Source organism: Typopeltis vanoorti, chromosome 19 (genome assembly GCF_054136105.1).
Source record: "Typopeltis vanoorti isolate ZY-2024b chromosome 19, IOZ_Tvanoo_1.0, whole genome shotgun sequence".
Classification (NCBI taxonomy): Eukaryota; Metazoa; Arthropoda; class Arachnida; order Uropygi; family Thelyphonidae; genus Typopeltis; species Typopeltis vanoorti.
Window position 1 is genome coordinate 47,111,967 of NC_143567.1, and position 14,245 is coordinate 47,126,211.

At 39.2% G+C, this 14,245-nt stretch overlaps 1 protein-coding gene across 1 annotated transcript in view; it reads right to left on the reverse strand.

The window, feature by feature from the left end:
* The window catches only part of LOC150096067 (prefoldin subunit 3-like), a 72,057-nt gene that overhangs the window by 19,770 nt on the left and 38,042 nt on the right, over positions 1–14,245 (reverse strand). The window contains exon 3 of the mRNA XM_090408949.1: positions 5,957–6,023. Coding sequence (XP_090265075.1) covers positions 5,957–6,023 — 67 coding nt within the window. The remainder of the gene's footprint in view (positions 1–5,956; positions 6,024–14,245) is intronic.

Here is a 14,245-nt window from a genome sequence, read left to right on the forward strand (position 1 = left end):
CCCAATTCCAAAAACCATTCTGACCTCATCACCATATGTACAAAGCTTGACTTTCTGCAATTCAGCTATCCAAACAGCAAAGTCATATTCCTAGAAAAGATTAATTGTTTTTTGGTAAGGGAGAAACCAGTTTTTGCAACCAGCTCCCATTTTTCAAAATAACTGAATCAAGCTAGATATGATGTGGAAGTTTCTTCTATAAGCAATGATCTAACACAAACCACACATATACCAATCCAAATCTGATAATCCTCCCTGTTTTCTCAATACCCTCAATCTTTTTTTAACCAGTTCTTTTTCCAGATAGATACACTGTAGAGGTCATCCCTCCTCTCAGCAACTTTGTGCAAATTTCCACTCACACAGAATGCCCTCTCGCCAACCACTCCCAACTTTCTGTCTTACTTTAACACTACAGATGTATCAAGTGAGATGACTCCAGAACTACTACTCCAATAACACTCCTTGGTTGGAAATGCATGGTCTGACTATTGCTTTCACTCTTCTGATCCAGACACCACAAATTACCTTCACAGACACAAAGGTCTTCATCCCTCAATTCTACCCAATATTCCCATCCATTTTCCAAGCTCTGATTCAACAGAAGAGCTCAGCTTAAAAGGAAAAAAAACTTCAGCTTATCACTGGTGGCCCTGCAACAAGAATCCCAGTTTCATATTCAGCCTATGCCGAAGCATGCAATAAATGCAAAACAACAATCTGCAAATCCATATCTAACTTTATACATGCCAGTAGCAGAAAACATTCTTCCTTTCCAAAGGGAAGATGCAAGGGAACAGAAGGCCAACTTCTGCTCACCAGAGCTTTCATCTCTCATCTAGATGACATCACTGCTATAGCACCCAAAGATAAAGCTCACCTCTTGACATCACTATTTTTCTGCACAGATGAAGACAAATTATTTCCTTCCATGGGAGTAACAGAGCACTGAATATCTTCTATGGTTATTTTTTGTTAAAATACATAATACTAAACAACTTGAACACTAAAATGTATCTCTACAATTGCCTCAAATGCTGTGTGAAAAGCTAACACCAATCCTCTATCATCTCTTCAATCTTCTATATTCAGCTAGAATTATTCTACCACCAGAAGCAAGCATATCCAACCTATTCCAAAAGAGGGAGAAAAACCCAGCCACCAACTACCAATCAACTTCCTTCACCTCAATCCTCTCCAAAATAATGGAGAACATTATCAATAGTCAACTTCTCCACAACCTGGTGGCTCATCAGTATGGATTTCACCAATCGAAATCCATGGCTGATCTTTTAGACTACAGTGTCCATTGGTGGAAATGGACACATTTCCATGGAAAGGTTTGGAAAAACATAATGTGCTGTCACTCTTGATGTTTCCAGGGCATATGATTACACTTGGCATCAAGGCCTGCTTAGCAAACTGCCTTCTTTCAGTATTCCTCTTACCCTCTGTAATATCGTTTGCCTCCAACTACACAAAGTCCGTCAAAAAAATTAATACACACTTCAGCAAAAGAAAAATCTGTATAAAAATTGTAATACTAAATACCACTTTGAGCACCTTGTGTAATTGTAGAAGCCAAAGGCAACTTGTATTCATCTCTTGATGTCTGTATAAATTTACAGTGTGTGTATACATTTTTTTTGATAGACTCTGTATTTCACACACACACACACATATACATATATATTTATAGCACATGATGTATGCTCCTCTCCCTCAAGCTTACAAGAACTTCTCACTATCAAAACTTTAATGAATTAAAGTTATGATAGTGAGAAGTTCTTGTAAGAACTTCTCACTATCAAATCCAGCAGATAACTGACTCTTATCTTCCAACACCTAAAGGTTCTTCAACAGACAGCAAGGTTTCAATCCCTTATATTTCTGGTATCTCTGAACCTATTGATAAAATTTTGAAATATTGGCTTATTCTCACATACTTTCCTATCAACAAAATTTCTCATCTGTTATCTACAAAAGACAAACCGTCAAATGTTAGCTGGTGTTTACCAGATTCCTTGTGAATGTAATTTGACATACTTTGGCAGACAGGCCATTCTGTAGAAAAAAGAATTAATGAACATTAACATTATATTGAATATGTGAAACCTCAAAAGTCTGGTCTGGTACAGCATAGTACTGACACTAAACACAGGATCTAGTGGGATGAAGCTCATCTTCTCCATAGAAGTATTTTAAATACAAATTGGCTTTCAGAACACATGCAATTTACAGACAAAAAATACTGTTGTTGGTGATGAGGGATGATAGATGCCGTTGATGGTAGTGGTGTCGTAGTTGGAGAATTAAGTAGAGTGGAGGGGATGAGATGTATTTAACAAAGTCGAGTAGTGTGTCCTCCCACGATGAGTCTTTGGACTTCCTGAAGGTGTCATGTAATAATAATAATAATAATAAATATGAATCCCTTTTCAAAGAAAGTTGCACAGCCCTCTTACATTGGCCTAACCTGAATCGAAACAATTGTTCCCCCCCCCCAAAAAAAAGTTTGAGAGAATCTCATTTTGTGTAAACATCAAAATAATGCAAGCACAATACAATTTCCCAAACTGTGTTTGCATCATTAGCTCATTTGCCAATTTATTTATTTATTCTTATGGCAAAAGGTATACAAAGCAGCTACAGGTCAATGTCCAGTCTAGAAATCCAATTCAGGGGTTCATCTGTCACCTTGTGGATATCCTGGAGGCCACCACTATGAAATTGGAGCCTTGGGCAGTCATTCACAATATGAGTAATTGTCTGGGCCATGTGGGAACAGTCACAATAAGGGTGGTCTGACAGTCTCCATTTATTTAGTAGGTAGCCACATCTGCTCTGGTTAGTTCTGATCATCTTGATAGTTGACCAAATCTTCCTAGGAAGGGCAAAACCAGGCTGTGGAGCACAGGGATCTTCAACCAGGAAGCTATTTGTTGGAAGATTGTTGGACCAGTGTACTCTTCACATACCAGGTGTTGATGGTAAAGCAGCTGAAGAGAGTCCCTCCATGGACCAGAGAGGCGTTCTAGATTTGAGGCAAAGACTAGGTGGGTTTATGAGAGTCTGGTGTAGGGGCAGGAGTGGGTTGCTCATTGCTTATTCCTTAATCAAGGCTTGACTTCTCCGTATGTGTGGTGGAGCAATGTTGGATAGAACAGGCAACCAGGAGAGAGGGGTGCTTCTCACTGTCCCACTAATTGTGCGCATAGTAGAGTTTAGCTGGGTGTCTATAATGTTAGTGTGTGTGTGTGTACTTCTTTCCCAGACAGGGGCACAATATTCTGCTGCAGAGAATGTGAGGGCTAGTGCAGATGACCTTAGGACTTCTGCACCACAACCCCAGGTTGTTCCAGCAAGCCTTGAAATGATATTATTTCTGGTTTTAATTTTATTGGAGAGGTTGATGATGTGCCTTTTATAGGTTAGGCTTCTGTCCAGGTTCACTCCAAAGTATTTTGGGTAAGGCTCATGTTCTACCATTTTGCCACAGAAAGAAAGGGTGAGGTGTCGATTTGCCTCTGGTATGGTGGAACACTGTGGACAAAGTTTTTGTTGGATTTGGCTTCAGGTAGCACTGCTTGAAGTACCCTTCCAGGATGTTCAGGTCTGTGTTCAAGGTTGATTCCAGGTTGGCAAAGGAGATAGATTGGTGTAGGATCGCTAGGTTATTGGCATACATATATATTTGCTTCAGCTGGTATGTGGTAAGTCAGACACATAGATGTTAAAGAGTAAAGGGGCTAACACAGAGCCCTGTGGGAGACTGTTGTGGAGTAATCTGGGCCTGCTTTTTTTTGACTAATATGGACCCAGATCTTTCTGTTGGAGAGAATGGATTAAAAAAAAATGGAAAGTTTTTTTTGCACCTTATAATACTGCCTAGCTTTAGGAGGAGGCCCCTGATCCAGACTGTGTCAAGTCAATGAAAGTGACTCCAGATTTAAGTTTCTTCTGGAAGCCTGCTTCAATCTGTGTTGTCAGGGCCAGGAACTAGTCACATCAACTTCTTTCTGGCCTGAAGCCAGCTTGTTCAATCGGGAGTTCTCTTTCAATGAGTGATGAAATTCTTTTAAGGAGAATTCTTTCAAAGAGCTTAAAGGTGTAGCAAAGTAAGGAGATAGGTCATAGATTTTTGACATCATTTGGATCTTTCCCTGGTTTGGGCACTGCAATTATTTTCGCTTCCCACCACAGATTTGGTAGTTTTCCAGTTATAATTTTTGAGAAAAAGCCAGCCATGTCTGACCTCGTTTGACTGAGATGTTTTAGAAACTTGGGTAACCTGCAGGAGAGGATACTATCCACTCCTGCAGCCTTGTCATTTTTAGTGAGTTTTAAGGCTTCCTCTTCTACCTCTTCCCAAGATACCGTATGTACAAGTTCAGGAAGCTCTAGGCCATTCTTCAGGTTTTTTCTGATGGAAGATTGCACAGTTATTTTCCTGATAGAGCTGGGACATATCTTGGAGTCATTTTCAGTAAATGATTAGCCATTTACTAATTGTCAGGAGTTATCTCTGGTGGTTTGTGTATTGTCGGTTCTGCCACCCCCCCCCACCTAATTTTCTCAGAAATGACCAGATTTTCTGGCTAGATTTGGTGAAGTCAAGTTCATGGATGGCTGAGATCCATCTATCCTTTCTCTTTTTGTCCAGCATTACTGTGAGCTCCTTAGCAACAGTTGGGTCTTCAGCTTCTTCATATTTGGTTAAAAGTTCCTCACTTTCCCTACTCCAGCATGGGATGTATTGTTTCCTGTAGCCTCTAGAGATAGAAGCTTTGGATGTGGTTTTTTATTAGTTTAACAAATCTGGGATAGCAATTAGGGGTGGGTGATATTGCTGTAACGATTTGCTCAGTTTGTTTCTCAAATACATTCCAGTTGGATCTGCGAAGGTTCCATCTAGCAATTGGTGTTCCACTGATGATTGGGATTGATGTGTCTGTCTCTAATAGTGTATGACAATGCTGGCTGTTAGGGAATCTGTTGAGAATGGTTCTGGTTGTTGGCAGAGGGTGGTCTTTAGAGACTATGAATAAATCTGGGGTGTAGGTTCTGTTCCATCGAGATCAAATGCAGATTATATGTATCCATCCAGTTAACTAGATTATTACCATCTTGGTTGTTAGAGGAATAGCCCCACATGGTGTGATGAGAGTTGAAGTCACTAACATAGATAGCAGGGTGAGGTGGTCGCCGGTCCATCTGGTCTGGTCAGGCCAGGATTGCAATGGTGGTATTTTGAATTTTAAGCAGAATACCTATGGAGTATTCTGCTTCAGGCACACATTGGGTTATGTCTTTGAGACTAGGCCATGATTGGGATGGCAGTTATAAGACGGCCTGGAATCTAGTCTATTGAGAGCTATGGCAGGCACATGAGTTTCCTGAAGAGCCAGGATGTCAATCGCTTTGTCTTTGGCTATTTTTCCGATGACTTCGGCTTGGGATTTAAATAGTCCTATGTTTAAGGAACATATCTTGAGAGTGTTCTTAAGGGAATTGTAACTTATTTTTCGAAACTTGCCTCCTCCCAAACAAGCAACGCGATCTTTGTTATTCCAGGCAATGATTGAACCGACATGGAGCTTTTTGAGTTGTGCTTTTATCATGGTTGCTGCAACAAGTGGTCTAGGAGGCTTGGTACCTTGGGATGCCTGGTTAGAGACATTAGCTTCATGTTACCAGTGTTACATCTCTGGGGATTCTTTTGTCTGAAGCACCAGCAATGTACCGCAAGGGTAACACTACTGGGGGTGGCACACGAGAAAGCTGTCTCAACCCCCCCCCCCTCATTTGCCAAGGAGAGCTTATACTAACTGGTGCTGAAAACTGTACCACGCTGAAGAATTGCTAATCATGAATGATTATTAATGAAACTCATTAATCATCTACCCTTTAAAGATATTAATCTTTAAAATGCATAAAGGTAACAAATCTAGCTTACCTTTTTATTTTTCATTAATTTTAGAATATCTAATGATATTTTGATATCAGGAATTTGCTTCTTTAACCTGTAAATAAAGTAACCTTTCAGTCATTGCAATTATTAAAATAAAATTTATGTTAGTTTAATAGTTTAATATTACTTTAATACACGCATATGCATGCACACACACACACAATTTGGGCCATGTGTAAATTTAGAATTACACTGCCATGAAATGGATCTGAAGAAAGAAATATTGCTATATGAGGGGTCACCATACATTTTGAGAACAAAGAAGGATGAATTATGTGGTAATCAGAATTGACAATCAGCATTATAATTTTCTAGCACATGTATCCAAGACGGAGGGGATGTATCAAGTGTAACTCAAACACAATGGTTTTTTTTTTTAATTTTAATATATACATTTTAATTTATTATTATTATTTTTTTTTATTATCCAGAAACTCTGATCTAGAGACTAAACATGGAATCCTGTCAACCACTTCAAGCTAATATTAATTATTACTGCTATTAATATTAATTTTATTAGTTAATATTAAGCTTCTATCAATATTAATAAGTAGGCTGGTTGTCTCTCTCACCAGTAATGAAATTTATCTCTCACCTACAAGATCTTCAACAAATATCCACGTCCATGACAAGATTTGAACTGCAGTCTGTTAGCTGGAAAGTGCATATGCTAACCACCTGGCAACCAAGTTGGCGAATAGGAATACTTTAGATCATAGGTGGCCAACAGCAGGCCTGCGATAGGATAAAATCTATATTAAATTATATGTGTTATCAATTTAGCTATTAGTTTCGACCGCAGATTTTCTGATTGATATACTAGTTATATTCATTATTTCTGATGACAGAAACAATTTATATTCTCAACACGGAATCAAAGTTGCTTTAAAAAGATTACTCAATTTATAAAATCTACTGCTTCTCTGTGCGAGTTGTAATAGTGGGAATGGTAGATTTCTATGCGGTCCAGAGTAACGCATCATTGAAAGTCACTTGCTCTGCTCTGATTACAGTGATCAGTTTCAGAGACTCAGTTTCACAATTAACGGTGTTATTGCTGCAGTTTGTGTCCCCTGGTCAGTTACTTCAGCCTTTGTGTACTATGAGTAATGACCTGTGAAGAAAACAGGTCATTTCAGGAGAAATGGGAAAATGAATTTCTGTTTATAAACAATAACGACAACAAACCACAGTGCCTTGTGTGTTTGCAAGTACTGTCTGTGCACAAGGAATATAACCTCAAACGGCACTATAAACAGCACCATGCCGTTAAATACCAAGAACATAATTTGAAGAGAAAGGTTAGTTCTCAGAAATCTATTTTTACTAAACCAACATCAATACAAAAAAAGTTCACTCTTGGCGTCAATTGTTGTAAGTGCAGAGATAGCAAAAGCGAAAAAATCATTATCTGATGGTGAATTTGTAAAACATTCTGTGAAAATGGCACGTGCATTTGGGGAAGATAAAATTGCTAGTGAGTTTGAAAGTGTCCCACTATCAAAACAAACTGTAACAAAAAGAGGCGAGGAAATAGGCTCTCACATATTAAATAAATTAAAAAGTGTTATTAGAGATTAAGCTTACTTCTCATTGTCTCTGGATGAATCAACTGACATAATAGATACAGCTCAACTTCTAATTTCATTCGAACTGTTTCCAAAGACTTTGTTATTAATGAAGAGCTACTAGCATTAGAGTCATTGCATAACACAGCCAAAGGTCAAAACATTTATGATGCAGTTACGAAGGTTGTAAATGGTACTGGTAACATCAACAAATCTCACAGCTATTTTGACAGATGGCGGCAAATCAATGCACGGTACTCAAACAGGCTTAGTTGGCTTACTAAGGAATGCCGGAATCAATTGCTCTATATTGCACTGCATTATACATCAGGAGGCTTTGTGTGGTAAAATTCTGGAAATAGAGGATGTTATGAAAACTGTAAATCTAATTAAGGGTGGAAATCGGGTCTTGACACACACCACAAGTTTCTTTCTTTTCTAACAGAAATGGAGGCAGAATATGACGATTAAGTGTTATACACAGAAGTACCTTGGATAAGCAGAGGGAACTGTTTGAAACAGTTTTTTGCTTTGAGAAAGGAAATAAAACAGTTTTTACAGGAACATGAGAAGACAAACAAAGGACTAATCACAAAACTATGTGAGCCTCATTTTAACAGCTTACTCGCCTTTCTAACAGACATCACACACCACATGAATGAACTCAACGTGAAGTTACAGGGACGTAACAAACAATCTCAGATTTAGTTGGACATCTAGATGGTTCATGAGTTGATTGAAGGTTTTTAAATTCACTGTACTCAGAGGAAACTTGGTACATTTCCCTTCCTGCAGAGAGTTGATGGAGGAAAGCCATGACATTGACTTCAAGTTTTCTGTGCCAATGTTAAACCAACTTTTGAAGCAATTCAGTAAGCGATTTTCTGACTTCAGTGACATGCGGCCACAACTGACATTATTTAACAACCCAATGAAACGTGACATTTCAGAGCAGCATGACACTATTCAATTGGAGTTGTGTGACCTTCAAAGTGACCCCTTTTTTCCAGTCAAGGGTGGAGATAGGCAGTGACGTTTGGAAACTGGTACCAAGGGAAAAATATCCTGCATTGAGTGATTTCAGCTTGAAAATTACATCTGTGTTTGGAAGCACATACATATGTGAATGCACTTTCTCAACTATCAGGACGGTTAAATCGTCACAAAGAAGCCGACTAACTGATGACCACCTTCAGGATTTGTTACGAAATATTGTCATCATCGTTGAAAATCGACTTTGATGAACTTGTTGCTGCACATGAATGCTCACAGTGTTCTCATTAAGTTGTGTTACATGTAAAAAAAACAGAAATATGTAATTTAACAACTTATATTTAAATCAATCAGGTATTTTATATTGTTCTCCCAATAGTAAAATGATTTAATAAATATAGTAATTCAATAGATATAACTATTGCCTTGAAAAAATGCAGAGTTTATTGTTATTTAAGTTCTGTCTAAAAGTGTGCGGCCCGTGATGCTACCACTCATCATATATATTGGCCCTCGTATAGAATTAAGTTGGCCACGCTTGCTTTAGATCATCCAAAGTATGCCTAACCACATCACAAGTTACCTATATCTGTCTTCCTTTTAGGTCTTTTACCTGCTAGTTTTGTTTCAGCCACTTTTACTGATCTCTTGCCTCCCATTTCACCAAAGATTAGCTCTGCAATGGCAAAAGAATTTACCAATTGCAGAGTTCTCTTACCAAAGCAATCTCTGCTTTGGTAAAAGAACTTACCATTGCAAAGCAATATCTGCTTGGACATTCTTGAATATTAATAATTTTAAGTCTGATTTTAATAAGGTACTGTCATTGATCCTATCTTTTTTTTTAGTAGGCCTGCACATGTAAGGTCACAAAAATAATGATGACAATGACACATACTTGTAAATGATTAGAAAGAAGAAAGGAATTTGTTGATATGTTTCTTGAAGACCTGAGGTTGGTAATCACTGGGCAAAACAGTATAAGGAAGACTGTTTCTAGAGATTAGGGGTATAAGGAAGACTGTTTCTAGAGATTAGGGGTATAAGAATAAAGAACAAGGATGAGAAGTTGGTTCCATGAGTTAAGAGCTGAACTGTACATGAGTGTCTACCATCAGCTACTCATGTTCATACATGATTAGAGAAAAGCAGAGAATAGTACAGAAAAGTAGAGATAGTGGGTTTCAATGAAAATACTAGAAAAGTAATGTGGCAACAGAACATTTTATAGGAAAGTGAATGGAGGGAGCTGGCGAGAAAGGTATCACCAATTAAGCAAACTGCTCTCTTGTGAATACAATTAAGCATTCTTGAGGGTATTAGTCCTAGGTGCACCACCCCAAATGTGGGAACAATATTCTAGGGTTGGGTGAATTTGAACTTTATAAAGCATCAAGACTGAGCAAGAGAGAAGCAGTTTAGAACAACAAAAAAAAAAGAATACCAAGTTTTTTGGATGATGATGAGGCTATGGCTCTGATGTGCATATTTTCTTAATTTTCCCCAAAGTTCTCATATCTCCAATTGATCAATTGCTTTAATTTCCAACCTAGTTCTAACCCAGGGGTGTTCAACCTTTTGGCTTGCCTGGGCCACATTGAGTGAAGAGGAATTGTCTTGGTCTGTACATAAAATGTATAATATAGTTAATGTTTATAAGACGAGAACGAGAGTGCCAGGGGAACGGATGTATTTTCAGGGAGCTCCCGAAAGCTAAGTACAATTTTGAATGGAAATTAGAATAAATGTTAAAAATCATAACGTAATATTGTCTAAATTTGGTAGCTTGTTGTGTCTGTGTGATTTTGGTGTAAATTCCGTAAATTAATTTAGTCTTTAACGATACGTTTCATATATTTGAATATGGTGCCAATGCGACGTAAGATAATGGCGTCCAAAAATACGACGCCATTGTTCAAAAACTGTAGTGTGAGAGAGTTTGTCCGGTGTGATGTGTGTGGAATGTATGCATTCCCGAATGAGTCTGGAGTATGGGTTGAAAGTGATAGTGGTGGGAGAATGTGTAGAAAGTGTATGCAAAGTGAGGAGTCGAAGTATGTGTCAGGTTGTGAGACAGTTATGGTTGAAGAAAGCCAGAATGCGAGTGAAAATAGTGGCTCGATAGGGAATTGCGGTGTACAAGATGGCAATGTGAGCGGTGATCTAAGAAAGAGTGAGAGCAATTATACAGAAAGAGAAAATGGTTTGAATGATAAAAAAAATGAGGAATTATTTGTAGGAAGTGAGATCGCTAGGCTGCGCGCAGTGATACAAGATGCGCAGCGGCAATTAGAGCACCTGCAAAACTCTTTCCAGAGTGATTCGGCTAACGGAAATAAACAGCGTGGGCGAGTTTCCGAAATGAAGGAGAGAGTATTGTATGGTGACTCGTTATTAAGAGGAGTAATAGATGGGAGTGTAACTAAATCGTACTTGCCGGGTGCGAAATTTAAGGATGTAAGTGAGAGCATTAGAGTGCAAAAACAGAGGGTGAAAGAAATAACAATTGTGGCTGGTACGAATGAATTGAAAGGTGATAAATTTTTTATGAGAGAGGACTTGAAAGTATTGTTAAAGGTAGCGAAAGAAAAGAGTGACAGAGTTAGAATGGTGAGTCTGTTACTGCGGTATGACAGAGAGGAGTTTAGAAGGAGGGCCATAATCGCAAATGATATTATGCGAAGGTTATGCGGACGGTGTGGTGTGGAATTTGTGGACGTGTGGAATGAGTTTGATGGGCGAAAGGACTTATACAAGATGGATGGACTGCATTTGAATGGACTTGGTGTGCGGAGACTGGAAAAAGTGTTGCTGAATGAAGTGAAAATGGATGTGCAGAACCAGGGAAACTAGAACTACCAAGGAGGGGGGGAAGTGGATATCCAGACATCAGTGAGACAGTTGAGTGTAAAAATGTATATAATGTACCTGAGCCAGCAATAAGAACAAAAAATGGGAATGGGATATTTAGAATAACGCATCAAGATAGGGGTGGGACAAAGAGAACACTGCAATTCATGTATACTAATGCCAGGAGTATTAGGAACAAGAAGGAAGAATTTTTGGCCTTGATTGGCTCTTCCTGGCCACAGGTTATTGGCATTAGTGAAACATGGCTGACGGAAGATGATATAGTTAGTGGGATAGAATGTGTAGGTTATAGTATGTTTAGGAGGGACAGAGAGAATAAAATTGGGGGAGGGGTGTTATTGATGATAGCTGATGAACTGCAGCCAAGGAGAATTGAAGTATTGCAGGATAGTGAAAGGAGCTCATTTGAGGCTATTTGGTGTGAGATTGATACTGGCAGAATAAAATATACAGTTGGGTGCTGCTATAGACCAGGTGATGGAATAGATGGTGGAGATGGTATGCATAAACAAATTGATGAAATGAGTGGAAGGAGGGTAATTATTATGGGGGATTTCAACTATGGTAACATTGATTGGAAGGAGGAGAGGACACATGTGAGGAAGGAAATGGATTTTATTCAATTATTAAGGGATAACTATCTGAAACAGCATGTAATTGAAAATACTAGGGGTGTGAGAGTGCTTGACCTGGTAATAGTATCTGAGAATTTGACTGTAATGAATATGACCATGTTGCCACCTATTGGTGAGAGTGATCATAAGGTCTTGACCTGGGAGGTGGCTAAAGGTGTGAAATTTGTGATTAAGACAGGGTATATGTGGAATTACCGTGCTGGCAAGTATGACAAGCTTAGGAGATTGCTTGGATCAGTGCCATGGCATGTACAATTGCAAGGGCTGGACGTCGATAGAGCATGGGAAGTGATCAAAGAGCATTTACAAGAGGTTATGGCTGATTGTATACCTAAGGTCCGAATAGTGAAACAAGGAAGGGTTAAATGGATGAATAACACCATTAAGCTTGAGCTGCAAAAAAAGAAACAACTATGGAGGGAATTTAAAGAAAGGGGTGACCTGCAGGCACATGAACGGTATAAAGTACAGGCTAGAAGGGTAACGAGTGTGGTAAAAACAGCAAAAGCCGATTATGAAAGGAAACTAGCTATGCAAGCAAAAGAGAATCCCAAACAATTCTTTCAATATGCTGCAAGCAAGAAAAAAATTGTACATGGCAAAATGATTTTAAGGAATGACGATGGTAAAGAGTTCACTGAACCAGTCGATATAGTGGAGTTACTGAGCGCGCACTTTGCAAAAGTATATCATCCAGGTGGTGATGTTGAAAAAATGAATGAACCATTAGTTTATGTGGGAATTGTGATGAATGAAGTGGAGGTGAATAGTCTATTACAGAACCTTAATGTGAATACATCTGTGGGATTGGATGGTATACCGGCACGGGTCTTGCATGAAGCGGCTAATGAATTATCAGTGCCCTTGACCATGTTGTTTAATCTGAGTCTCAGGTCTGGCTTAGTCCCGAAGGCGTGGAAAGAGGGGAAAATAGTTCCACTGCATAAAGGAGGATCCAAGACTATGGTTGCAAATTACCGACCGATCAGCATATCATGAGTCGTTGTCAAGGTCTTGGAGAAAGTAGTCAAGGGAAAAATACAGGAATGGATTGATGAAAATGAGATACTGTACAGAGGACAGCATGGCTTTGTGAAGGGTAGATCATGCCTCAGTAACTTGCTCAAGTTTTATAACAGGGTGACGGCTGAACTGGATAAGGGAAATGGGTTTACAATGATACTGCTGGACCTGGCAAAGGCGTTTGACAGGATACCACATGGAATTCTAATCCGTAAACTACAACATATGGGAATGGATATAGGGTTGGTGAGATGGATAGCTGGGTGGTTGATGGAGAGATATCAAAGAGTAGTTTATTCAGGAGTAGAGTCCAATAAACGGCCTGTGACTAGTGGTGTGTCACAGGGTTCTGTTCTTGGACCACTGCTGTTTAATCTGTTCATTAACGATATAGGGAATGGTCTAAGTGGGACAGTTCATTTGTTCGCTGATGATGCAAAGTTGGGTAGGGCGATAGTGAATGCAGAAGATGTCAAAGTCTTGCAAGATGACTTAGATAGATTGGAGTTCTGGACTAAGGAGAATGGATGTCAATTTAATGTGACAAAATGTAAGGTTATGCATTTCGGAGTGAAAAGATTAGCAGCAGTATACCACATTGGTGGAACTGTACTCCAAGAGATTGATGAGGCCAGGGACTTGGGAGTATTGGTGGATAGGGAGATGAAGTTTAGGGGGCGCATTGCGAAAGTAGCTAAATCAGCTCATCAACTCACTTGGTTGTTGAAAAATACCTTGACGAGCAGAGAAAAACAAGTTATTGTACCTCTGTACCGAGCCCTGATAAGACCTCATCTCGACTACTGTGCCCAGATTTGGTCACCTCGGTTCCTTCTTGATGGGGAAGAGGTTGAGAGGATCCAGAGGCGAGTGACTAAGATGATAGCAGGTCTATGGAATGCACCATATGAGAACAGGTTGAAGATTTGTGGGTTGCAGAAACTAGTTGATAGGTGAAAAAGGGGAGATATGATTGAGACATTCAAATTGCTAAAAGGATTCTATAGGATTAATTCAGATGATATTTTTGAGATCAGGACTGGTGGTGGGAGAACTAGGGGACACCCATGGAAGCTGGGCAAGAGCATGGTTAGCAGGGGTGTTAGAGCTGGGTTCTTTACTTTTAGAGTGGTAAACGAGTGGAATAAGCTGCCAGAGTCTGTTGTGGGTGCTATGACAGTGAG